General features: G+C 45.2%; 2 protein-coding genes across 6 annotated transcripts; one reads left to right on the forward strand and one right to left on the reverse strand.

Moving 5' to 3' along the window:
- Positions 1-4,653: 4,653 nt before the first annotated feature.
- Positions 4,654-12,681, forward strand: LOC310711089 (chymotrypsin-like elastase family member 2A; the record flags this gene model as incomplete). Its single annotated transcript, XM_083512562.1, has 7 exons — positions 4,654-4,708; positions 6,010-6,098; positions 6,681-6,778; positions 8,008-8,136; positions 9,067-9,203; positions 10,467-10,612; positions 11,637-12,681. The coding sequence occupies 7 exons, from the start codon at positions 4,654-4,656 to the stop codon at positions 11,805-11,807; spliced, it is 825 nt and encodes a 274-aa protein (XP_083368688.1). The 3' UTR covers positions 11,808-12,681.
- Positions 12,682-13,348: 667 nt separating this feature from the next.
- On the reverse strand, positions 13,349-27,307 carry CASP9 (caspase 9). Of its 5 annotated transcripts, XR_014528412.1 has the most exons (11): positions 27,133-27,301; positions 25,824-26,037; positions 24,310-24,399; positions 24,032-24,069; positions 22,635-22,811; positions 21,618-21,707; positions 19,697-19,844; positions 17,428-17,586; positions 16,400-16,509; positions 13,914-15,141; positions 13,349-13,737 (listed from the first exon to the last, which is right to left on the reverse strand). XR_014528412.1 is itself a non-coding variant. In XM_083513144.1 (10 exons), the coding sequence occupies exons 1-10, from the start codon at positions 27,262-27,264 to the stop codon at positions 15,049-15,051; spliced, it is 1,251 nt and encodes a 416-aa protein (XP_083369270.1). In that variant the 5' UTR covers positions 27,265-27,307; the 3' UTR covers positions 13,349-15,048. The 5 variants fall into 5 exon arrangements, 2 of the variants coding, with proteins under 2 accessions (XP_083369270.1, XP_083369271.1); XR_014528410.1 differs by having other exon boundaries at positions 13,349-15,703; positions 16,021-16,509; positions 27,133-27,304; XM_083513144.1 differs by having other exon boundaries at positions 13,349-15,141; positions 27,133-27,307.
- Positions 27,308-27,370: the final 63 nt, after the last annotated feature.

The following is a 27,370-nucleotide window of genomic DNA, read 5'->3' on the forward strand; positions in this document are numbered from 1 at the left end:
GTTAAGAACTTTGCTTCAGGGTGAGAACAGAAATCGTGCTCCAGCAGCGTGGCGGCAGCAGGAGGCCCCATTAGCTAAAGTGGTGCTTCAGGTTAAGAACAGTTTCAGGTTAAGAATGGACCTCCAGAACAAATTAAGTACTTAACCCGAGGTACCGCTGTACCACAGTCTGTCCCTCTTTTCTCATTGACCATATATCAATGCCATCGAATCGCAGCCAGTGAAATTATGAGGCCAAATGACCCACCTCTGAATGGCGCTAATGGAAAGCAGGGTGAACCCAGGGCAGTGACTCATCCAGAGACCCAATGGGCAGCCTCCTCTGTGACTGGATGGCGCTGGGTTCAAAGGACCATTCCTTACTTGAATGCCTTGATTTCTTACAGCACGCAAGGTCAGCTTCTTTTCAGCACAGCTGTCTTGCTCCAGCAAACAGCTTGGGCATTCACTGAATTGCAGAGTTGGAAGGGACCCCAAGTCTAGCCCAACTCTCTGCAATGGAGGAATCGGACGGCTTTGGAAAGTCTAAGCAAGAGGGGATGTTGTTCCATAATTGTACACGGTTGTCAGGTACAGAATCCTACACTTCGTCCTGAAAAACAAAAGCCAATTGAAAGAGTTTCATTTGGAAGAAAGGGGAGGGAGGGAGGGAGGGATGGGGGAGAAAGAGAGGGGGGGGAGGAAGGAAGGAAGGAAGGAAGGAAGGAAGGAAGGAAGGAAGGAAGGAGGAAGGAAGGGGAGGATAGAATTGTGTGCACCCAAATATCTAAATGGCAAAAGACTCCTGGGATGCCTGTATTTATTCAGGGTTTAGTTTCCTTGGAATAAAGGTCAGCAGAGTGATACGTTTTTAGGATATATGGGTTTATCTAGACATACAGTGGTACCTCTAGTTATGAACTTAATTCATTCCGGAGGTCCGTTCTTAACCTGAAACTGTTCCTAACTAGAGGCGTGCTTGCACTAATGGGGCCTTTTGCTGCCGCTGCGCCGCCGGCACACAATTTCCGTTCTCATCCTGAGGCAAAGTTCTCAGCTTGAGGTAACTCTTCCAGGTTAGCAGAGTTTTTAACCTGAAGCATTTGTAACCTGAGGCATTTGTAACTCGAGGTACCACTGTAAATACAACCAGAGCATCAGATGGAGGAGCTCGCAGCACTAACACCCCAACAGACTAAAACCACGCTCAAGGAGGCTTACAACATGAAAAGATTTACATAATTACAAAAGCAGTCATCAGCAATAAATAAAATACATCAAAAAAGTACACAAGAAGATTGAAACCATTATCACATAAATCGTAAGACCTAATCATAAGGATACAAAAAAAGAATAATATCAGTAACAGCAACAAAAATGCCAAACAAAACCACCCAAATAATAATACCCCAGCCCTGTCTGTCTGTCTAGCTGTCCCTCTTCCAGCATCAGCCCAACTCTAGCCCTCAACTCTCTCCTACACAGCCCCCTTGGCTTGTTGCTCTCCAGCCAGCCAGGTGAGGTGGGAAAAGGCCCGTCCATTTATCTCTATGGCAATAGAGCCACCTCTTTGGATATGGCAAATACCTTAATGACACATATTAATTTATCATTAATAGCTATATCCTACACCTCTTTTTATCATTTTTCCATTTTATATTCTGCTTGCCTACTTCCTAGCAACAGTGCTTTTTTTTTCCTCTAAAAAAATGTTTAGGGGTACTCTCATTTTCCTACTCTTATTGAAATACTGCCCCTCAATGAGGCCAAACTTAGATTCACAAAATGTTTAGGGGTATGCGTACCCCTGCATCCTCCCAGGAAAAAAGTACTGCCTAGCTATAATAATTCGTGCAGCTGTCAATAAATTTGTGAGCAAGTTCTTCATAGCCTGCGAACCTTCCACCCCATCGTAAATTGATAATAATGCTACCTCTGGACTTTCAGTCAGCTTTAACCCAGTGATTTCTGTTATCTCCATCTCCTTGACATCTGATGGGAGGGTGTTCCATAAGGCGGGTGCCACTACCGAAAGGCTGTCTGCCAAACCACCCATGCAACATCTCCGTGTGTGTGTGTGTGTGTGTGTGTGTGTGTGTGTGTGTGTGTGTGTAGCCAGAGACCATGCAATACACTACAGGCACCTGAGGCGCTAGGTCACATCACTCCTTTCTGGCCAACCATCTATAGAACATTATTCCCTCCTCGCTAAACAAGTAAGTGGATGATTTAGCCAGTGGAAACTGAGGCTGCCTCCAGAAGTAGTAGAATGTTGCACATTGCGGAATATGTTCTGCGCAGTGTCTGAAAAACTTGTCATCAAAATCCCCTTTAGAAAATGGGCTCCGGTCCTCATGGTTCAAAACAAAGGGGCTGATTTAAACAGGAGCAGCAGAAGAAGCCTACAGCATTGCTCCATCTAACCCAGTGTTGACAGACAGTGGCTCTGCAGGATTCAGGCAGGGAAACTCTCCCATCCCTATATGGAGATAAGAGAATTGAAGCTGAGACCTTTTGTGGGCAAAGGAGACGCTCTGCCACTGAGACAGCAATCCCTTGAAAGGGGCACATCTTAATTCGGCGATGCAGTTTTCCAAGCAAACAAGGTTTACAGAAATGTATATATAGGTACCTTCCAACACCTTGAGTCCCCAAACCGGAACTCGCATCTTCCTATTCAACCTGCACAAGATCACAGAGCCCCAAACATGTGCTTTTCTCCAGGCTGTGCTCTCACGGTGCACAAAAATGCATGTTTTGGGGCGCCGCGCGAGATTGCGGCCCGAAAGAGTGCTTTTTCAAGGCAAACTCTTGGGGGGAAATCACGTGAGATCAGAGCACTCAAAATGGAGATACGGTACAAGCATCCCACCCCCCTAATACTGGGGTTACATTCCGGCCCCTCATGTGCATAAGTGAAATCTCATAAAGTGGGGAGCACCCTCTTAAAAACTTCTGAATGCCTATTCTTTCCTGATCTTCAGCTCTATCAGCAATCCAGACCAAAATATCTAGAGATGAATCTCTAGGGCTGGCTGGAGGCTGGAAGCCATGTGGTTGCTGCTGCTGTGCTATCCCAGGCGTCGGCTATTAGGCAGGGAGGCTGAGCAGCACAAACAAAGCCCCCTAGAGCCTCTGGTCTCTTTGGGGCTTCCTCCGCCCTCAATGACATTCTCTTTGGGTTCCAAGGAGGGTCTCCATGTGAGCCACAAGGACTCCCCAGCTCTCTCCCACCATTTCTTGGTATGATTCTATTTATTCATTAATTTCCAGGTGTCACGTGTATACAGTGGTACCTTGCGTTAAGAACTTAATTCATTCTGGAGGTTGGTTCTTAACCTGAAACTCTTCTTAACCTGAGGTACCACTTTAGCTAATGGGTTCTCCCACTGCCGCCGCGCCGCCACTACTGCACAATTTCTGTTCTCATCCTGAAGCAAAGTTCTTAACCCGAGGTACTATTTCTGGTTACAGATAGGTAGCCGTGTTGGTCTGCCATAGTCAAAATAAAAAAATTCCTACCAGTAGCACCAGTCAGATGAACTTCAGGTATCTGAAGAAGTGTGCATGCACACGAAAGCTCATACCAAGAACTAACTTAGTTGGTCTTTAAGGTGCTACTGGAAGGAATTTTTTTACTATTTCTGGGTTAGTGGAGTCTGTAACCTGAAGTGTCTGTAACCCGAGGTACCACTGTACATGATTGTACATGAATAGAACATGTGTAAGGGGTGGGGGGGGTGTCTGTTCTCTAATGCAGGGATGAAGGATCTGTCTAGACATGTCTATAAGTGTCTGTCTAGACACTGTTGGAGTCTTACTCCCCAGCCAGCATAGCCAATGCTCAGGGAAGATATGGGGTGGCCTCCCACCTGTGGGGCCGCCGGATGGCTGCATTTCAGTTTGCTCCTTGTTCCAAAAAGTGCAGGTTAAACAGGCTTGTTTTTAGAGGTGAACTGACGTCGATTGCTGCCCCATTCCCTGCCCTTGACCCTGAGTGCTATATTTAGGCCACGTTTCAAGGTTGCAGCCCTCCTTACAAAACACCCTCACATCACTCCACCTGCAGGGTTCCCAAAAGGTGACAAGAGTTCCTTGATAGTTTCTGTTTCGTTGCTGAGCTCGGCAAGGTCGCGGCACACCTCCATTTTCTTGTAGATAGGAAAGTCCCGTCATGTGTTACGTTTCCCCTGACCCTCTACAAGTGGTGTAGCGTGGGGTGCCAGCACCCGGGGAAGGACAGGAAAGGGATGGGAGCGTCACCATGGGGAAGGGGGATAGCATGTTGCCATGGGTCCTCCTCCCCCATTTTTAGTGCAACCTACGAAATGCAGGCTTTCTTGGGAGGTGCAGGACATAGATTCTCAACCGTAGCCCCTCTGTTGCCAGCCTGCTCTTGCCCAGGCTCCTGGATGCACAACAGACACACACCCAATCTTCAGTACACACCAAAGCTGTGACTTGGGTGAGAGAACAAGCAGCTGTGGGGGTATTTTGTCACGGCCTTTTGGGAGCAAGGCAATGGAAACTTTCTGACTGCCACATCTCCCAGTGGCACAGAACCAGTGCAGACCTTTCCATGCCACTGATAGTGTTATCAGCTGGACCTGCCATTGATAAACCCGCCCAGAATATAAGACCATTGGATGGAGAGCAAGACTCTTCTCAACAGAGATGTCCTCAGCCATGATTGGAGTCCTCTTCGCTGCTCTGGCGTTGGCCTACGGGGGTATGGGTCGAAGTCAGGCTAAATAAGAGGATGGAATTGCCTGGTTCATAGCCACAGGGCATGGATGTGGCAGTCCTAGACTCCTTTAGAAAAGGAGTATCTAGATTATGAATGAAGGAGAGCTCAGCCAAGTGTTTACTGGCCAGGACAGCAATAATAATAGCAGAATTTCCACATGCAGAGGCATTCTCTCTCAGAGAGTCTAATACCAGGAACAAACCATGGGGTTTGTCTCATTTATTCAGGCTCCTTAGGGGCCTGGAGACACATCACTGGACAGATGGACCTCTGGTCAGAATCTGCAAAGCAAGTGGTGTGTTTGAATGGGAAGCCTGGAGAGCAGGTCAGACTAGACCGTCCTTGGCAGGGTGGGGAGGTGCTCTCAAAACGCAGCGCAGAAAGGTTGCAACTCAAAATCCAGCCAGGAGAAATTATGGTCTAGCAATGAAGAATGAGCACCATTGTTAACAGCAGCAGAGTAGGATTTTTATTTTTTTTACAGGCGGCTTATATGCTGTTTGAAACTGCGGTGCACTTGTCAAGCAGATAAACAGTGATGTGGTTTTTTTAAAGACATCTGAAGGAAGCCCTGTTCAGGGTAGTTTTTAGTCCGTGAGGTTGTATTGTTCTGTTTCTGCTTTTTGTTGGGAGCTTCCCAGAGTGCCTGGGGCAACCCAGTCAGATGAACTGCATATAAATAATAATAATAATAATAATAATAATAATAATAATAATAATAAAGCTCATGCAAGCCCCAAAACAAGATGCACAATCGATTCTACCAGGAAATGTGGAAAACCTCTCCGGATGCTTTTCTTATATGTATCAGGCACTGAAAGCCATTTTGTGGACTCTGTGTGCAGATATGGTGGGATGGGGAGGGGTCTGCATTTCCAACTTACCCAGGCTGCATACACAAAACAGCTTTGAAGCACATTCAGAGCACACACACACACACCTGCAAAGAGTTCTGGGTACTGTCATTTGTAAGAGTTGCTGGGAACAGTGATTCCTTGAGGAGTGAACTGCCGTGCCCAGAATTCTTTGAGGGGGAGAATGTGCTCTGAAGGTCTAGTGTATGTACACAGCCTGTACAGACTCAGCAAAAACTCATTTCTTTCACACACACTCTGATTTCCAGTAGCTCAGCCACCACCAACCCCTGAAAGGGGTGGTATTGCGTAGAGTCAAAGAGGGTTCTTGCAACAATATAGGCATGCCTGAGCATTTTGCTCCCTTGAGCTTCATCCATCTGTTGCGCTGAACCTTCCAAGAGTGTCTGCACTGTGTCCTTTTTGCAGCCTTCAGTTGTGGGGTCCCGGCCTACAAGCCCAATGTAAGTAGAGTCGTTGGAGGGGAGAATGCCCGGCAGAACAGCTGGCCCTGGCAGGTAAGATACAGCCTTGCAGTCTTGTTGTCCAACTAATCGTCTGTCTCTCAGCACTGAAAAAGATTCCTTCCTTTGGCTTTCCATCATGGACTCTTTTCCCGAGGATTGGGGGTGGGGTGGGGGTTGACGCCTCCCATCCATCCCAGCTGCCATGTTCTGCTGTGTGCTCAATTTCCAAGACTCAGAAAAACAGGATTATCTGTGTATTTTGTGGTGCCTCCAGAGAGGGGTTGGTTGTGGGGTGGGAGCTCCCATGCATGCCAGAGAAACAGGATTCCACCACAAATTTGAGAAGTCGACCCTGTAATGAGAGAGGAAACAGATCCAGGAAGTTGCCCCATCTCCGGTTTGTCAGCTATGAAAATGTACCAGGTATCAAAGTCAACCTGCCAAAGTCCTAGTAATGAAAGGAGAGAAAAAAAATCAGAGTCAAATGTCATTTATTACAAAATGCACACTCAGAACATCTGGAAAAGGGTTTTCAGGAGCAAACTTGTTTCGGCTCTGATTTGGGTAGCGTGAAGGGTGGTCCAGGGTTGGGCATCTTTCAAGCTCATCCTGAGACTTCTCTGTCATTCTCAGGCTTCACTTCAATATTTGTCCGGTGGGAATTGGCATCATACATGTGGCGGGTCCCTCATCGCCACCAACTGGGTCATGACAGCCGCTCACTGTATCAGGTACGTCAGCACCCCAATGAAACAGCTGCTTCCATTTAAGACTCTGGGATTCTTGGCACTCTGGGAAATTTGGCCACTCCTGGCAGTCTGTGTCCAGTTATGAGCACCGCAGTTGGAGAAGGATATTGACAAGAAGGGACGTGTGCAGATGAGGGCGACCAAGATGTTCAAAGACCTGGAAACCAAGCCTTATGAAGAACAGTTGAGGGAGTTGGGTATGTTTAGCGTGGATAAGAGGAGACTGAGAGGGAATATGGCAGCCATCTTCAGATATCTGAAGAGCTGTCACATGGAAAACGTAGCAAGTTTGTATATGCTGCTGTTCCAGAGGGTGGGGCCCGAACCAATGGATTCAAATGACAATGGACTAAACTTTAAGATGAACTCTCTGATGATTAAGAGCTGTTCAACAGTGGAACGGGCTATCTTCCAGTGTGGTGACTTTCCTTCATTGGGGGTTTTTAAGCAGAGGTTCGATGTCCATCTGTCAGGGATTCTTTATTGATCCTTGTCTTCCAGCCTGCCTGGAATACTGAGAGTACTGACCTCCCCCTTGCTTAGACCATCACATATTGGTCACTGAGAGAAGAAGATATTGGACTAGTTGGGTCTTTGCCTGATGCAACGAGGCTCTTCTTGCAATTGGCAAAATGAATGTAGCCCCTGAAAGTGTTTGATATGCAAAAAATACTGGGTTGTATCCATAATACAGTGGTACCTCGGGTTAAGTACTTAATTCATTCTGGAGGTCCGTTCTTAACCTGAAACTGTTCTTAACCTGAAGCACCACTTTAGCTAATGGGACCTCCTGCTGCTGCCGCACCGCTGGAGCACGATTTCTGTTCTCATCCTGAAGCAAAGTTCTTAACCCGAGGTATTATTTCTGGGTTAGCAGAGTCTGTAACCTGAAGCGTATGTAACCTGAAGTGTGTGTAACCCGAGGTACCACTGTAATTTAATAAGAGCTTGTGGCCCATCTAGTCCAGCATCCTGCTTTCACAGTCGCCAGCCGGATGCCGGTGAGAAGCAGCAAGCCGGACCCCCAAGTGTTAGTCGTACTCAGAGAAAGACCCACTGAAATCAAGGCAGATGACTCATTCAGGTCCATTAATTTCAATGCGTCTACTCTAAGTAGAATGTAGTTGGATACAGCCTGACTCATTTGACTTTTTTTCTTCATTATGCAAAGAAACACTCTCATCCCTCACTCTTTTTCTCCATTTCTTCAGTTCTGGTCGGACTTATCGCGTCTTCCTTGGAAAGCACAGTCTCTCAGCCAATGAGAGAGGATCAGTTGCTGTTTCCCCATCAAAAATCATTGTTCACCCCAAGTGGGACGCAAGTAGACTTACCAATGGGTAATATAGTAGCTTTTCATGAAGCAAGAATAGAAGAAATTATTGTGGCCAACAGTGGTGGTGGTGATCGTGGTGGAGCAGAGATAAAGTTAATTTTCTATATTATTATTTTTCAAATCAGTACTAGTATTTGGCATGCCATCAAAGTCATGCATTTATTTTTTTCTGAGTAAATCTTGCGTTTTCCATGTGAAAGCCAGCAGCAGCATTAACAAACTGCGGCTGAATTACATTTTCTAACCAAGAAAAATGGAATCCCCTACTCGTCAGCTGATACATGGTTTAATCCTGCTTTCTAACTGTAGGATCATCCCATATCTTTACCTGTCCCATGTCTGACATCACATACAATATCAGGTGTGGGGTGAGTGGGTGTGGTTCAAGGGGGGAACAGCCTTACCAGCAAAAGTTGTGGCAGGTCACATTTAGCCTCTGGTCCAAAAGTCCCCCACCTATTGGCCTGGAGGCTTGTCAGTTAATCCAGAGTCTTTGCATTCATTTGCCCAAACCCTTGGAAATGTGGAAAAAATCCTGGGCAATTTATCCGGAATCCCCTCGGCACGGTTTTCTAGTTTCCATGCACACCATAAGCCACATTCTCACCTTACATTTAAAACCATTATAAGACTTTACCAGTCATGGCTCCCCACCCAAAGAATCCTGGGAACTTTAGTTAGTAAACCCTTGTTCTCCTCACAGAGCTACAATTTCTAGAGTGGTTTAACAATCAATCCCTCTTCCCAGTAAACTCTGGGAACTGTAGCTCTGTGAAGGGAATAATGACACCCAGCACCTTTAGCAAATTACAGCTCCCAGAATGCTGAGGGGGGAAGCCATGACTGTCTAAAGAGGTATAATAATGCTTTAAATAAATGGATGGATGCGGCCTGCTCTTCATGCCCATTTTTCCTCTTTCTCCCTCAAAACCAGGAACGATATTGCACTCATCAAACTTTCTCAGCATGTCACCTTGAGCAACAGCATCCAGACGGCTTGCCTCCCCAAAGCCAACAGTATCTTAGCTGCCAACTATCCTTGCTACGTAACTGGATGGGGAAGGCTGATAAGTAAGTGTTGTGATGGATTTTTTAAATTAAAAAAATATTATTATACTTAATTGCAAGCAGTTTGCAACTCATTGCCCTTTTGAGGAGCATAATGCGCAGCAGTGCAGTGATACACTCAGAAGTGCAGGGTCCTTTCATGAGAGTCACAGCCATGCCCCCGTCTAAGATTACACAGTAATCTTTATAAATATAGAATAATAATAACCATGGGTGCATTGCAATGATAAACAAAGGTCTCCATGTGTTACATTTCAGCTAGATCTACTATTTTCTGGGCACACTTCTCCTTGGTGTTTCTTGCATGTGATTTCTCCAGGCTAACCCTAAGAGGCAATCTTCAGTGGCTGACTCACCACCTGGATAGCTCAGTTGGTTAGAGTGTGGTGCTGATAATGCCAAGGTTTCAGGTTTGATCCCCGTAAGGGACAGCTGCATATTCCTGCATTGCAGGGAGCTGGGCTCTACAATTCTATGAGTCGATTCCTTTCACTCTGATTGGCTCCAGTCAGAACCAAAAGTGAGAAGACTTCTTCTGAGGTGCTAAAATTCTCCCCTATCTTGCCCTTTGGGCATCTCTAGATTACAATTTAAGCCTCTTCCTTTAGTGCTAGGGGGATGAAGACAGGTGGACTACCAAGTAGTTTATAAATCTTCTAAATAAAAATAAAATAAATAAACACTGCATGTACCAGCTTTCTAAAGTTCCCCGAGAATGAGGCAGAAAACTGGAAGTCTCTTTCACAGGGGAAGAGCACTTTCAAAGAATGGGAGGGCATTTTTTAATTTTTTAAAAAACCAAAGCACTAGGATGCCTATTGTGGGACGTGGGTGGTGCTGTGGTCTAAACCACTGAGCCTCTTGGGCTTGCCGATCAGGTCAGCGGTTCGAATCCCCACGACGGGGTGAGCTACTGTTGCTCGGTTCCAGCTCCTGCCAACCTAGCAGTTCAAAAGCATGCCAGTGCAAGTAGATAAATAGGTACTGCTCTGGCGGAAAGGTAAACAGCGTTTCCGTGTGCTGCTCTGGTTTCGGTGCTCCGTTGCTCCAGAAGCGGCTTAGTCATGCTGGCCACATGACCTGGGAAAACTGTCTGCAGACAAACGCTGGCTCCCTCAGCCTGTAAAGTGAGATGAGCTCCACAACCCCAGAGTCGTCTATGACTTAACTGTCAGGGGCCCTTTACCTTTTTCTTTTTAGGATGCCTATTACTTCCTTGCTTGACATTGCTCCATCTCATAACCCTCTTGCTTTGGTCTCTTCTAGCAAATGGTCCGTTGCCAGATATCCTGCAGCAGGGGCGCTTGCTTGTGGTGAATCACGCCACCTGCTCCCAGGCCAGCTGGTGGGGCAGCTCGGTGAAAACCAACATGGTCTGTGCAGGCGGTGATGGCGTCATCTCCAGCTGCAACGTGAGTGTGTTCGTGCATGCAGGTGTCAGGGTAGGGGCAGCCCAATCCAGTGGCCAGAAACAACACACCTTGCAATTGGAAGGAGATGTACCAAAGAACCAGATTTGCAATGCGTGACTCATTCTGGCTTTCACAAGAGATGGAGGCAAAATTCAGCTGGGTTTGCATTTGAGTCACATTCCCTGAAACAATAATATGAACGATCCTACCAGCTCAAGATAGCCTGCACTGCCTGGCAGCAGCTCCCCAAGCCAGAGGGGCAGGGCTGGATTTAGATTTGATGAGGCCCTAAGCTACTGAAGGTAATGGGGCCCCTTTATAGGTCTAGCTGTCCTTTGTCAACAACAAATTGTCGCTGTTTTTTGTCTTGAATATATGCTATATGGTAATTTATGGACCTAATAGGAATCTAAAGCCACTAGCACATAACAAAACATGTTTTTTATCAAAGTAATTGTTGAACTGAAATACAATTAAGAAGTATATTAATAGTGAAATAATTATTAAGCTCTAACTTAAAATGATTTTTTATTCATAACAAACTTGATAATGCAAACACATTGGCATTTGGCAATAACAAAAGTTCCTTTAGAAACACAATTTACAAAGGCTCATAATCTAGTCTCTAGAAACTTGCTATCACATGAAATAATAATTGTAGGTTTTATTTTATTTGTTTTTTATCTTATATTTTGGAAATGTACATCCAGTTGTTTTTTCCTTTAAATTTTTTTGGGGTCCCCAAGAGAGTGGAGCCCTAAGCTATAGCCTGCTTAGCTTATACATGGATTTATGTATAAGCTAAGCAGGCAATGCAGAGAGGTCTTTCCCAGCCCTTCTGGAGCAGCCAGGTGTTGAACCTTCTGCATTCAAAGCAGGTGCTCTAAGGACTAAGCCCCAGCCCTTCCCCCAATTATGCCCCTGTACTTTCCCATTCCCCATTCCTCAACGCAGAGCATTCGTGGTGACCCAGAGCATCTCCTTCCCCAAAAGCTCCATAAAATTCTGCTTGGCTTGTTTACAGGGGGACTCCGGTGGCCCACTCAACTGCCAAAACTCTAGTGGGAAATGGGAGGTGCACGGAGTGGTCAGTTTCGGTTCCTCTCTTGGCTGCAACTACTACCGCAAGCCGTCTGTCTTCACGAGGGTCTCCGCCTTCAACGACTGGATCGCGCAGGTGAGCAGCACACCTTGAGGCCGGTCCGCCATCCTTGCCACTTAATATGGATGCTGCGCCAAGAGTGGGCTTCAGTAGAGACAGAACACATTTGGGATGAAAGGCGGCAGGGGAAGATCTGCCTTTCGACTGAGGCTACACCCACATTTTCCTCTGGATTTCTGAAGCGTCCAATTCCCCAGCTCTGTTTCCAATGTGGATTTGGTGCATTAGGAACACATACCCCTTTCTGCGTTTGATTTCTGCAGAGTGCTGCCATAGGCATGCAATTCAAATTCATTCCACCCGAAATCATTTACAAAATATTGTGCCCCTTTGAGCCCTCCCCAAAGCAAGCCCTCCCCATTCAGACTGGAAACAGCCCTCAGATTCAGCTGCCAGTCTGGTCAGGTTTTGTACATGGAATTGGAAGTGTGTGGTTTCTGCAGAGGAGGGAGGAGATCACCTTTGCCTCAGGTAACCAAGGTCTCTGGGCAACCTAGCAGGCATCTCTAATGCTTCTAATCTGCCCATCCTGCTTTTAGAACACAAAGCAAGGATGGATTTGGGTGAAAGATGGCTGCAGGGATTTTGGTTTCAAAAGGGAGGGTCTTTGTCAGCCAATCCAGGTCCCCACTCATAGCCATTATATGCATCTCAAGCCCCCATCCCACCACTGCCATCTGCGAAACCAGTTCATGTGAGACAAATGGGATGAAGGGAGGGGGGAGGGGGACATGCCACACACACACACACAAAAAGCAATTTACAAGTTTTATACAACACTCTAAGCGGCTTATGTAAGAGAATATAAAATATGCATCCAAAATGAAATCAGCAAACATCATAAAACGATCAAAATACAGATGAAACCTTTAAAAAAATGAATATATACAAAGGCAAATAAGCCAATGCTTCTTGCTTTTTGAGACGAATGCTCACACTTCCTCTTTCTTTTGCATTGTCTGTAGGTGATGGCGCAGTATTAAGGCAAGGAGCGCTGAAACCCAGAGAGAATCGGCCAGGAACGCTATCTTAAGAATAACACCAGTTGCACAATAAAACAAAAGCAAACATTGCAATAATCCAAGCAAGAGTGTCCTGTCCCAGATGCTGGGAGCACCTTTTTTTGTGTGTGTGTATCTATGATCTCCTCTTTAATTCTCCGCCACTTTGCCCAATGCAACATGGTTCCAGTTGTTCTGATGAGGGGTTACAAAATTCAACATGTGCTGCTCAGGTACTTGGTGGCATCTCCTGGCAGGGTGATTTACGGTGCTTTATTCAGTTCTTATTAACACTGATTTATTATTGGCCTTCTCAACCACCATCCCAAGGTGATTTAATAGATGAGAAAATTAAAAACAGGCAAAAACACAAAAATAGCAAATACAAAACTAAAACCTTTGGCGGAACCAATGGTTGCTTTCACACTGCATGCATCCGCTTCACCCATGCACCAGCAGAAATTTCTCCAATACATGCAAAGGCAATGACCACATTGTCTCAACAGAGACAACCAAGGTAACTTGTCAGGAAGGAATGCATTTGCCAAAATGCAAGAACTCTCCAAGCAGCTGTAAGTCAGAAACATCATGTTTTTTATTTTTCATTTCATAAAATTTATATACATTCTGATTGTAAAAATAAAATAAAAAAGCAACCCTCAATGCGATATACAAAAGAATAATGCCATAAAACCATCAGTAAAAACAGTTGAAAATTGAAAACATTTTTTAAAAAATAAATTAAAAACAGATTAAAACACCTGTCCACATTCTACATATCTGGGTAAAGGTAAAGGTAAAGGGACCGCTGACCATTAGGTCCAGTTGTGGCCGACTCTGGGGTTGTGGTGGTCATCTCACTTTATTGGCCGAGGGAGCCGGTGTACAGCTTCCGGGTCATGTGGCCAGCATGACTAAGCTGCTTCTAGCGAACCAGAGCAGCACACGGAAACGCTGTTTACCTTCCCGCCAGAGTGGTACCTGTTTATCTACTTGCACTTTGACGTGCTTTCGAACTGCTAGGTTGGCAGGAGCAGGGACTGAGAAACGGGAGCTCACCCCGTCACGGGGATTCGAACCGCCGACCTTTTGTTTGGCAAGTCCTAGGCTCTGTGGTTTAACCCACAGCGCCATCCACGTCCCTCACATATCTGGGTAGACTTGCCTAAATAAAAGTTTTTTAGCATGCGTCGAAAAGAGTACAGTGAACACACCAGCCCAATGTCAATAGGCAGGGAGTTTCAAAGTTGTGGGCGCAGCCACACTAAAAGATCGATTTCTTACAAATGCAGAATGAGTATTATGTAGCACCTGTCTCAGTACTAGTTCCACAGAACTAAGCAGTTGAGTGGGCATATTTGGTAAATTTGGCAGACAAGCACCCTAAAGATGGCTCAAGTTTCATGTAAAGCAAACTCTTAAAAGTTTCGGCAGACCTGCCAAAAATAAACTGAAACGGGCTTGAACAGACACCACAAGGGCATGGAATTGTCAAAATTATCAGGATGTGGGATGCTCTTCAGATCATGTTCTGTCCTTGCTCCTGCCACTGAGCAGATTCAGAGACACCCATAGAGGAACAGAGTCTAAATAAGGAACAAGACAGACTGCAGAGAAATAGAGATTTAATTGCGCACATACAACGTACACATCCTCTTCCCCCAACAAAGTGCTTTTTAAATTATTGGGTTGTAGCTGACCAAGTCCTACTCAGAGTAGACCCACTGAAAACAATGGATCTAAGCGAGTCATTTCCATGGATCCACTCTGAGTAGGGCTAACTTTGGAGACAACCCTCTATTATTCATCTGCGGCCCTGTTTACACCTCTAACATGAGCTGGCTTAACAGCTTCCCCTTAAGCACTTTTGCAAAGGAAGACGGGCAATTGGAAGAAGCAATTTGGAATGCCCTCAATACATTTTCTCCGGAGATCGATGGGTGATTCAGAAACCAGAAAGAGAAGAGAAGAATCTTTGTAGAGTGATGAAATTTGCTCTCCTGATGGCTTCAAGACGAAACAAATCCGTAAGATCTGGAGATACCGCAGCTCTCTAAATATTGTTGGGACTGCAATTCCAATCATTCCAGACTATTGGCCATGCTGGCTGGGCATGATGGGAACTGTAGTCCGACAACATCTGGAGAGACACAGGCTCCCCTTCCCAGCCATAAGACAGCTGCTTCACCAGCATCTGCCTTCTTGACATCTTCTGCGAGAGAGCTGGTCCCTTCCCCTGGGTTTGTTAAAGGCAAAGTTTCGCCGAGGCGTCTTCATTTGGCTGTGAAGAAGAATCGCTTCCGGAGGAAGTTAAAACAGCCAGGCATCTGCTTATATTCCCCTTTTGCAGAAACGGCATTTGCTACCTGGGCGAGAGAAGGGAGAAACCATTTGCTCCACCTGTTCTTACACACAAGCATCGCATCAATAAAAGGGATGTTTCAAGCATCAGGCAACAGAAAGATGGCTCGGTGGAGTAAGAGACTGGAAATTTGGTGGAAGGACAACAGCTCAGCTTTGGTCCGACTGTGTCTGAATTTATTTAGAATCATAGAATTGTAGAGTAGGAAGAGACCCCAAGGTTCATCTAGTCCAACCCTCTGCAAGGCAGGAATCTCAGCTAAAGCATCCAACCTCTGCTTAAAAACCTCCAAGGGAGGAGATTCCACAACCTCCCAAGGTAGTCTGTTCCACAGTCGGAACAGCTCTTCCTGATGTTTAGCTGCAATCTCCTTTCTTGTAACTCAGAGCCATTGCCTCAAGTCCTACCCTCCAGAGCAAGAGAAAACAAGCTTGCTCCATCTTCCGTGTGACAGCCCAAGAGATATTTGAAGTTGGCTATTATACCTCCTCTCAGTCTCCTCTTTTCCAGGCTAAACATACCCAGCTTCTTCAAAAGGCTTTCCTCAAAAGGCTTGGCTTTTTCGGCTGTGGCTCCAATCTGGTGGAACGCTCTGTCACAAGAGACTAGGGCCCTGCGGGATTTGACATCTTTCAAGGGCCTGCAAGACAGAGCTGTTCCGCCTGGCCTTTGGCCAGGGCACAGCCTGACCTCCTCCTTTGGCAATCCTCACAGAACTCTAGCCAATGGTTGCCATTAATTTGATTTGAACTGATTTTATAATGAACTGATTTTAGAATGTTGTATTATTTTACTGTTGTTAGCCGCTCAGAGCCCGGCTTCGGCTGGGGAGGGCAGGATATAAATAACATTTTATTATTATTTTATTATTATTATTCTATACTTTAAATTAATTCTGACGTTAAGCCACAATATTTGTGGGATTTTTTTTGCTTCACAGCACACGTAGAATTCCACAGTTTAGAAGACTTCTGAGCCCCCACACAACCAAATTCTTACTTTTTTTCAACATAATTAGTAAACAAGCTTCAAACCCAATACATAGATAGTGAGAAGCCTCATTTCCATAGTGATTAAGTTATCCAGTTATGAATCCCAAGGATCCTGCTCTGACATTGTACTTGAGCCAACTGTGAGGAATGCTGAGGTTGCATCCTGCACTGCAGATCCTGTACTGAGAAGGAGGCTAAGGGAGATTGTCGAGTTCATTCCAACTCTATGATCCTAAGCAAGGCCTCCCAGCTCAAACATGCAGAGCTTACCCTCAGAAGCATGTTGAGCAGGTCTTCAGAATGGGCATACTGTTCCAACATGTGGTCCAGGGTTTCGACATACCAGGAGCCTGTGCACTTATTCCTCCAGGACACAAAACCTGCAAGGGGGGAAACCTGTGAGAAGTTGTGCAGATCCCGCAATCTCACAGAAGCAGAGAGAAAACTTGCAGAAAGCGGAACTGGGTGCAGAAAGCCAGCTTCCTATGAATCTCAGCAATATTTTGTTTTTTAAAAATCAAGTGTCGAGTCCTTATTGAGAATACCTGCTTGAAAGCAGGGCCGATCTGTGGGGGTGAGGAACAGCAGAGCTGTTTGGCCTTGGGCCTCAACTTTAAAGGTAAAGGGAGCCCTGACCATTAGGTCCAGTTGTGGATGACTCTGGGGTTGCGGCCCTCATCTCGCTTTATTGGCCAAGGAAGCCAGCGTACAGCTTCCGGGTCATGTCGCCAGCATGACTAAGCCGCTTCTGGCAAACCAGAGCAGCGCACAGAAACACCGTTTACCTTCCCGCCGGAGCGGTACCGATTTATCTACTTGCACTTTGACGTGCTTTTGAACTGCTAGGTTGGCAGGAGCAGGGACCGGGCAACGGGAGCTCACCCCGTCGCGGGGATTCAAACCGCCAACCTTCTGATCGGCAAGCCCTAGGCTCTGTGGTTTAACCCACAGTGCTACCCGCCTCAACATGTTAATTTTTTGCTATTTGGGAAGTATCACAGACCAACACCCCTTTCACCCCTCATAGCATGCAAAGGGGCATCAGATGGAGAGAGGGCGTCTTCTGTGTGGCCCATACCGTCCAAAAGTTATGGGGAAGCACCTGTTTTCTTGGGGGGGGGGCAGCTTCAGCCTAACATGTGTCGATCAACTCTGAATCTATCTGTCAGGGAGCATCTGTGATGCAAGGCAGAATCCTTGTCACCACCACCCAAAAGCAAAATCTGAAAGAAGGAAACTTTGCAAGCACCTGCAGCTTTTTACCTCCCTTCACTGCTGCTGCTGCTGCTGCTGCTCACCTGGAAAAGTAGAGTAAGACACCAGGATGTCACTAGGGGTGGGCAAGCTTGCAACAGCATCCGTCTGATCAGAGCCTCCTGCAGGCACCTGGATGGGAGAGGCATCCGACTCGACCACAGAAGGGTCAGAATCCACTTCAAACCCTCGGTCCTTCTTCTCTAGAAAACCCAAGCGCACAGACCTCTCAAAAAACATCTACAATACACGAACCACACAATAGTGTGTTTAAATATTTTTTTAAAACTTTAGTATGGAAAACAATGGCCATGAGGAAATAGGACTGGAAGATACAGAACCGGATGTGAATTAACTATTCTACAATAAGCAAATAAATATGGAGTGTTGTTTTAATATATGACTACAGGGTAGACACTGTTAACAAAGACAAAAGGATTCCCCCCCCTTTCTTTTTTATTATAGTTCTTACAATGCAACAATACTACAATGATGTGTTCGAAAACAAACAAACCATCCTTTAGCAATTTAACATGACATTCAACATACATATATCCAAATATTATTATTTATTTTCACCCTCTTTTTCCCCTGTGACTTCCCTCCACCCATGTTTGGCGTTATAAGCTTTATTACAGTATCTTTTAAATTGTGTTTAATCAGTATATTAGTGCTATTGACCAGGAAATCTTGTACATTTTCCCTCTTAACTTTGTGGGTTTCAGGCTAAACATTATCAATAAATCACTTTTGGAACATCGTTTTACCATATATTAATCTACGCACACCCATTCTTTCTTTAAATTCTGGTTAGATTGTAATCTGATTTCTGCCGTCGTTACGAAAGGATTCGTTGTTTTCCAACGAGGACAAACGGTTGCTGATGTTATTGGAGGTAAAGTTGCTATGTCGGAGTGCAGGAAGAGGACTGCTGACACTTGGACTTTTTGTGTGGAAGGGGAAATGAATGAATTTGAGACATTTGGGTCTGTAGATTGGGGAAATATCACTTAGCAGAAGCAGGAATAGCTGGACGTCACCCTAGAGAGAATACTTTGAATAATAGTTTTATCTGTAATTGACGGGTGGAGAATCAGAAGCCCTTTTTATTTCTCCCCCCCCATTCTTCTATTATTTCTGGTGTCCTCTACTCTGGGTCACTGTGGGGATTTTACACACCTGAAGGTGGTGCATACTTGACAAAGGAAGACGAAGAGTTTGGATTTGATATCCCATTTATCACTACCCTAAGGAGTCTCAAAGCGGCTAACATTCTCCTTTCCCTTCCTCCCCCACAACAAACACTGTGCGAGGTGAGTGGGGCTGAGAGACTTCAAAGAAGTGTGACTGCCCCAAGGTCACCCAGCAGCTGCATGTGGAGGAGCAGGGAATCGACCCCGGTTCACCAGATTACGAGTCCACCGCTCTTAACCACTACACCACACTGGCTCTCAAAGGACCCTGTGTGAGAGGCAGGGAAGGGAAGGGAAGACCTCCCAGGGTGGGAGGCTGGGAGAAGATATAGAAGCTCCCAGGTGAGAGCTCAGAGGGTCCACCCTTTTCTATGGAGACAAGGGTTAAGATCTACCTTAGAGAGAGGACTTTGTTTTTCCTACCTGCCCTCTTTCTTTTTTGGGTTTTCATTTAGATTAGTTTGTTTTTTATTGTACGGCATGATGAAAAAGTTCCATTAAAAAAAATGGGGGGCAGGGGGAGAGGGTTAGACAAATTCATGGAAAGGAGGGCCATCAGTGACTACTAGACATGATGGCTATTGCCCTGTCTCCACAGCTGGAGTCAGAAAAAACTTCTAAACAGCAGTTGCTGGAAACCACAGGAGGGGAGAAGGCTCTGGTGCTTGGATCCTGGTTTAGTTTTTTCCACTGGCCTCTGTGAGAACAGGATGCTAGACTAGATAGGCCATTGGCCTACTCCAACGGACTCCTCTTAAGTTATTAACTCCCTCCTCATTCTGCAAACGCCTTCAATCTTGAACGCTACCTAGTTTCAGTGACACACTAGCCCCTTCCAGTGATTGTTTTCTGCTCTGGAAACTAGCCCTTTGTTTCCTTTGGCCTCCACACCTGGTTCTGGTCCTCTTAGAACAGCCTTTCTCAACCTGTGGGTCCCCAGATGTTGTTGAACTACAACTCCCATCACCCCTAGCTAGCAAGGCCAGAGCTCAGGGATGATGGGAGTTGTAGTCCAACAACATCTGGGGACCCACAGGTTGAGAACCGCCGTCTTAGATCAACGGCCAACTCCCTCCAGGTCTTGGACTCTGAGTTCCCAGAGGCCTATCAACACACTCACCTCCTCCACAAGCTTGAATGAAGAAGAGCTTTGGTTTCCCCCTCAGGCTAGGGCAATGGGTCCCATTGAAGTAGCTGACAATCTTTTCCACAGCGATGGACCGCCCATCTGTGCCATAGATTCCACCGGGAAACTGAATGTGGCTTGCCTGCAAGGAGAGAACGCTGGCAACGGTATCCAAATAAATTCATGCCAACTTCCAGGTACCAAGCCTTCTCTGAAGTCTCTTTCCTTGCAGGTGGCCTTAAAAGATGCCATATATTCAAAGGGCTAGCAATTCCTAGACATTCCACAATGGCTACTGCCATGCACCCGACATGGGGATGCTCTTGAAGATGGTCCAGAGGCTACAGCTAGTGCAGAAACATTGTGTTGCCACCAATGTTTCTCCTACTCAGAGTAGACCTATTGAAATTGATGGACGTGGCTCACTTGGGTCTATAATTTTCTTTTTTTAAAAAAGAATATTTTTATTAATTTTCACCAAAAGAAAAATAGATAAACATTTCCACTTTACAAATTTTCTCGTTTTTTGGACTTCGATCAGCCATTCTGACAATCATCCGAATTAAACTTTTTAGTTACACATTTCCTACATTTCCTATTGCCTTTTAACAAACCCATCCACACCTGTTTTTCTTTCTTACAATATTTCTTAAGTTTTTACAGAGCTTCTTTAAATGCCACAAACATTATTTCATTATCACTTAAACCTCCCCAGTACTCGACTAGTTTTCCCCAGTCCTCGATAAACTTTTGATCTCGTTGGTATCTGATCTTCCCTGTCATTTTATCAAATTCTGCATAGTCCATCAGCTTCATTCTCCACTCCGCCAAAGTAGGTACTTGTTCCTGTTTCCATCTCTGGGCCAATAATATTCTTGCCGCTGTTACTGCATACTGGAAAAGTTTACAGTCCTTTCTGTTTATTTTGTTTCCTATGATTCCTAAAAGGAAAGCCTCTGGTTTTTTAGAAAATGTATATTTCAACATTTTTTTCAATTCTTTATATATCAATTCCCAGAAGCTCTTCACTTTCTTACATTCCCACACTTGGGTCTATAATTTTCAACAGGTCTATTCTGAGTAGAATTAAGTACTTAACCCGAGGTACAACTGTATATAAAAATGTGGTGGTTATGTAAGAAAATACAGGTATTCTGGGAGGGTATTCATTCAGAATTGCAAAAAATGCTAAAGATCTCTTTATTTAAAAAACCAGAGTCCTATCTCCTGGGTGTTACAGATTTGGATATTCCACAAAAAATGAAGGGTATCTCTTTATATGCCACGGCAGCAGCAAGAGCTCTCATCACGGCAAAATGGAAGAGTATTGAAATTCCCTCTATACATGAATGGATCCAAAAGCTGACAGAATATGCCGAATTAGATGGTCTATCAGAAAAAATAAAGAATAAATCAAAACAGGAATTTGTCTCAAAATGGGAGGTTTTTCAAAGAATATTTGAAATATAAATATAGTTGTTTAAACTCTGTGGCAGCATTCGAGGAACTTCAGTAATAGTTGCAAATTAGACATAAGAGTTCAGATATATGAAGAAAAAGTTAAATTATGATAAAAGTGTGTACTGGCAATAAGTAATATGAAATTGAAATACAGAATAGATGGGAGGTCAGGTCTATAGTGAAGACCAACTTATGTTTTATTGTTTGTTAGGAAAATTTTGTGTTTATTGTTATTCCTGTGTGTAATTCTGTATCTGTGTTTTCTCTTTTTTATTTTCTTCCTGTATCAACAACAACAACAATAACAGTTATATAAAAATGGATCAACCAGAAGCCAGGCGATTTAAGATTTCTTTTAAAAATAATTTTGAAGAGACCATTATCCAGAGAGACAGCTCTCTGCCCCAAGGGTCTTACAATCCTAGGATGTGAATGGAGCACCAGCCTCTCCTACCTGACAGCCGTGGGAAAGGAGGACGACCAGGCAACAATCGAGAGAGCTGTGGTCTCGCGTGGCCAAGCTCTGCAGCTCCGCGACAATCTCCTGCAGATATTTCCAAAGGTCTCACGTTAAAGACACCCACATCAACACAGCTGGTAACCTCAGCTCTGCCCCCTCTAGAAACCCCACCCTGGTGTCAAAACTGATGAAAGAAAGCATCAAGTTGAAGCCTATGGGAAGGGACACACTCCTTAATCATTCAGGTTCCCACACTGTAGGCTGGAGATGATGGATGAGGGGGGAAGTGCCATCATCCCCTTTCCAGCTCCTGTTCCTTATTTGGGTTCCCTGTTTGGCTGTGGGGCTGGAATTCCCACTGCAAGGAAACATTCCTTGGGGGCTTGTGATTGTCAAGACTAATGATTGCTAGGGAAATAAAGCAGAAGAAGAGACATACTAGATCAGGCCAAAGGGATCCTACCTAGTCCAGAATCTTGTCTTTCCAGGGGCCAATATTTTTTTAAAAAATCTGAATCATGAAATCATTGTAACCAGCCCTGAGACATGCTGGTGAAGGTCAGTTAAATAAATAAATAATAATAATAATAATAATAATAATAATAATAATAATAATAATAAATACAGTGGTACCTCGGAAGTCGAACAGATTCCGTTCCGGAAGTCTGTTAAGACTTCCAAAATGTTCGTAAACCAAAGCCTGGCTTCCGATTGGCTGAAGGAAGCTCCTGCAGCCAATCGGAAGCTGCGGAACCCCGTTGGACTTTCAGGTTCTAAAGAATGTTTGCAAGCCAGAAAAGTCACTTCCGGGTTTGCGGCGTTTGGGAGCCAAAACGTTTGACTCGCAAGGCATTTAGGATCCAAGGTACAACTGTAACAATAATAATAACAACAATAATAACTAATAATAATAATAATAATAATAATAAGAGACCTGAATGTGAGAAACAGCAGCCCATACAGTACTACTCAAGGCTGTGTTGTTTTCTACGTTGGTTCTGAAATTCTCACCTGAGCTTTAAGATCCCGTCGGGTCAAGACCTCAAAGCGTAAGGATCTGAAGCGTTTCTCCAGCTTCTCACAGTCCACATCGGACCCAGCCCGGGAGGATAGGCCAGAGGCGCTGCTGAAGTTCACATTGTTGATGATAAGGCAGTAGCCATAGGGGTCCGTTCTCAGGACGTAAACCTGTCAAGCAACATTGGAGGTGGGAGCTAGAACCAGCTTGTTTGCCATCAAAAGCATCCAGGAGAGAAAGGTGAACACAAATGGGCTGTCAATCGATGGGCCTGCCCATCAAATGTGGTCTGCGAAGCTGATCCTGGTAACAATCTGGCCCATGGAGCCAAAAAGGCTCCCCACCCCTGAGCCTAGGGAGAGCGCTGCAAGGGCCAGTGAGAAAGGCCAGGAGACATGTATTTGGGCCCTGCGCCTGAGGTTGCCCACTGCTGGTTTAGCCGGAGGTGGGAGGAGACCAAGTTTCCATATATTAAACAACCCACAGGAGCAAGGCCCAAGGGTATGTCTCAGAAGGAGAGGTCAACAGCTCAGGCTCTGTGAGTGGGAGGCCCCAGAAGGCAGAGGGCCTTCTTGGTAGTGGCACCCGCGCCCTGTGGAACACCCTCCCACCAGATGTCAAGGAAATAAACAATTATCTGACTTTTAGAAGACATCTGAAGGCAGCCCTGTTTAGTGAAGTTTTTAATGTTTGATGTTTTATTGTGTTTTTAATATGCCCGGAGTGGCTGGGGAAGCCCAGCTAGATGGGCGGGATATAATAAAATAATAATAATAATAATAATAATAATAATAATAATAATAATAATTATTATTATTATTATTATTATTATTATTAATCCCGAGCATCCCCATTAGAAAGAGTTTCAAGGAGCAGTGCATTGCAAGGGGTTGAATTAGATGAGCCGGGGGGGGGGTGTCCCTTCCAACTCTACAATTTTTTGGTTTTAGGAAAGGCCTCTTCTTGAGGTATGTTAGGCAGTACTGTGCCATCATGGGACAAAGGCAACCTTGTTCATATGTTTGCAAAGGTTTTTATAAGTGTGTTCTAACAGACAAATGGGATACCAATAAAGAATAATAATTTTCACCCCGTTCATCATCATCATTTATATCTAACCCGCCTAAATGGCTGGGTTTCCCCAGCCACTCTGGGCGGCTTAACAACAGAAGGTTAAAAATACATTAAAACAGTCATAAAAAACTTCCCTAAACATGGTCACTGGTGATTCTGGCCAACGTACCACACTAGCCTAAGCACTGTATGTGGGATGCCTATGAGCTGCCACAGAAAAAAATTAAGGTGCACAAAAATTAAGGGGGCTACCCATCCCCACCCAACCGCAAGCAAACCCTAAATATGCTGGTTGCAGAAATGGTAATAAGCTAACCGTTTCAGCGTTCCTTCTGGTATTTTCTTCTACAGAGCCTAGAGAATGAGACAAAGATCAAAATATAAATATTTAGAAATATATTTTATATAAAGCAGTGGACCCCCCCGTTTTTCAAAAGCCAAGCCATGAACACCCTACTTTTGAAAATTCTGATATCTCCATGGTAGTTTTTATGTGAATGGTGCCGCAGACCCACTGGGTGAGTTACACACCATCAACTGGGAAATCTTTGTAAGAAATCAAAATCTAATGTAAGAAATCTGATTTCTCCTTACCCCGAGTGGCCGTGATGTCACGGGATGGTTTCTGGCGTCTCTCATTTAGTTCTTGAACAGGAAAAGGCAAATTTCCAGAAGTCGTAATACCTGCAAGGATAGAGTCTGCTGTGTTTCTGCACAGGTTTCACGTGGTGCCAAGATTTGCGATGTGCATGCATGTACTCCAAGTAACTGCTCTGTCATTATGGGTTCGATGCATTTGGGATGCATTCAGACTGCAACAATTATAGGCCAACCACAGCACAATTAAACCTGACCATTAATGATGAAACTGGTATAAAGTTTCCTATGAGCAATGCAATACAAGAAGCCAAATTCTTCACTCGTAAACACTGCACAGATGCTGCATAGCAGCAAGAATTATCTACGGCAGGGGGTGGGAAACCTGGTGCCCTGCAAACGTTGATCAACTACAACTCTCATCTTCCATGACCGTTGGCCATGGGAGCTGGAGCTGATGGGAGCTGGAGTCACAGGTGAGCCACCCCTGCTTTAGAACAACCCCCGGGTCCCAGTACCATAGTGTAACTGAGCAAAAATCTGCTTAATGGAAATAATAGGATTTTCTCCTCCTCTCTAGTCCCATCCTCCTTCTCCTTCTGACATGTCCTTGCATCTGTTTTAAACTGCAACCCCTCTTGCATAGGAAGCCTGTTCTTCATAAAGCATACTGATTTATGTTCTACAATAGACCCCCTGACCATTAGGTCCAGTCGTGGCCGACTCTGGGATTGTGGCGCTCATCTTGCTTTATTGGCCAAGGGAGCCGGCGTACAGCTTCCGGGTCATGTGGCCAGCATGACTAAGCCACTTCTGGCGAACCAGAGCAGCGCATGGAAACGCCGTTTACCTTCCCACTGGAGTGGTACCTACTTGCACTTTGACGTGCTTTCAAACTGTTAGGTTGGCAGGAGCAGGGACTGAGCAATGGGAGCCCACCCCGTCACGGGCATTCGAATCACCGACCTTCTGATCGGCAAGTCCTAGGCTCTGTGGTTTAACCCACAGTGCCACCCGTGTCCCTTTTATGTTCTACAATAGCCTTCCTCTAACAGCTTTCCATCCTAGCCAAATAAGAGGGATGTATCAAGCATGCTCAAAATAATCTCACTGTTTGTAGAAGTTTAAAAAAAGAATAATACTGAAATATAACAACATAAACATGCAAGCAAGGTGCCAGCCATGTCCTTTCCCAAAAAAATCCATTCCATTTACCCTGCCTCTCCTGGTTCCCTGTCCCCATGCTATATCTGCATTGACTGTTTTAAGTGTGTGAAGAGTATAAGAAAAGGAGGGTATATGGCATGGAGTGTCTTGGGAAAAGGTATGGCTGGTTGTTAGCTTGAACAGGAATGCTCTACACCGCAACATTGGGTTGCAATATTAACAACAAATGGCCTCTGTTTGTTTTTCACCCTGATTTCTATAGATACAGTTTCAGGACCATGGAGGCATGCTAAAATGAGGTTATAAAATCCCCAACTGAAACAAGATCAGAGAAGAAATCATACGTGGATCCCTTGGTTCAGAACGTGGACGGATTTCAACTGGCTTTAGATCAGCTGGGTGCAACTGTGGCTGGTCACCTCCTGCATGCAGCAAAGCGGCCAGGTCATTCTGTCCAGTTTCTTGGAGACACCAGATGAAAGCAGGGAACGCTCGCTTCCCACGAGTCTGCAGGTCAATGACCAGCTGCCTGGCCTGGTCTCGGCGTGTACCTGCTTTCTGAAGACAAACAAAAGTTACTCCTCCTGGCATTTGTAAACAAAAAAACTTCACAAACAGTGCATGCATACTGGAGAAGAAAATGGAGAACAAAGGGCTAGGCACCAATATTGAAATCTAGAGCAGCCTTGCAGACAGCAAGCAGTCAGCAAGTCAGGCCTTTGTTGGGGCCGGTGTTGTTCAATAACTTATATATAAAGATTTGGATGAAGGAATTGAGGGACGGCTCATCAAATTTGAAAATGACACCTAACTGGGAGGGGTAGATAGTCCTGCAGAAGGTAGAATCAGGATTCAGTATGACCTTAGCAGATTAGAGAATTGAGCCAAATCTAACACAACAAATTGCAATAGGGACAAGTGTATGGTTTTACAATTAGGAAGGAATAATCAAATGTACAAATATAAGATGGGGGACACCTGGCCTGACACATGAAATGGATTGAGAGATCTTAGTAGACCACAAACTTGACATGAATCAACAGTGTGATGCAGCAGCACCTTCACCCAACCCCCAACCCATCTTGCCGGACTACATATCCCATTATCCCTGGAGTCAGAGTCCAACAACACCTGGAGAGCCACAACTTCCTCATCCCAGGCTTAAGGCACACTTTCAAAATGATGTCCATTTTCTGGCTGATAGTCTCAGTAATGTTCTCTCAGTTCTGCTGAAAACAGAGTTATGTTTTCAAAATTTTAAATTCTGGACTATTTGTAACTTCTGCATTTTTTACTGAATGCCATTTTGGACAGGCGCTGCCCCCAGAAAAGCAGCCTAAAATATTTAAGGCACCCCTGAAACTTCTCTCAGCAGCACAATCCTATCTGCGTTTACTCAGAAATAAATACTATAACAATGGATGGCGCTCACCACCAGATAAATGAAAGCAGTCCAAGAGCCAAAATAGACAGAAGGCAGAGTTCAACGAGGCTTACTCTCCTGTAAATACACATACAGGATCACAGTCTCAAATACTCCCAAGCACTTGAGGTAGGATCAGCCTCTTAGGAAGTGAAACTTGGGGAAGGCTGGAAGAGATCCCTTGAGAACAAAGGGGCCGCTTGTGCGGGGGAAGGGAGCAAAAGACACACCTGGATCTCCTCGATCATATCCGGGGTGAAGATCTCTTGGTGCAGCAGCAGATCCCAGAGGGGTTCCACTTGCAACTCCTTCACTAGGCGCAGCCGAGCCCGCCGCAGCGACTGCCTATGATCCTCCTCCATGGCACCTGCTGCGCCGCTTCTTCCGGGAAGGGAGATCCTCCCTTCGACGCGTCAGGGGGCTCCGGCCCCTCTGACGTCTCAATTCATATAAGGACACCAGAGGGTG

Source organism: Podarcis liolepis, assembly GCF_965112155.1.
Source record: "Podarcis liolepis genome assembly, chromosome: 7".
NCBI lineage: Eukaryota > Metazoa > Chordata > Lepidosauria > Squamata > Lacertidae > Podarcis > Podarcis liolepis.

Bases quoted from the DNA above. Each gene is read 5' to 3' on its own strand.
- CASP9 (XM_083513144.1), bottom strand. From the start codon at position 27,264: ATGGAGGAGGATCATAGGCAGTCGCTGCGGCGGGCTCGGCTGCGCCTA. The intron at 24,400-25,823 runs GTATGATTTCTT...CTATCCTTGCAG, and splicing joins TTCTGAACCAAGGGATCCAC to GTATTACGACTTCTGGAAAT. The intron at 15,142-16,399 runs GTAAGCTCTGCA...TCTCTCGCCCAG, and splicing joins TGCTCAACATGCTTCTGAGG to GTAGCAAATGCCGTTTCTGC.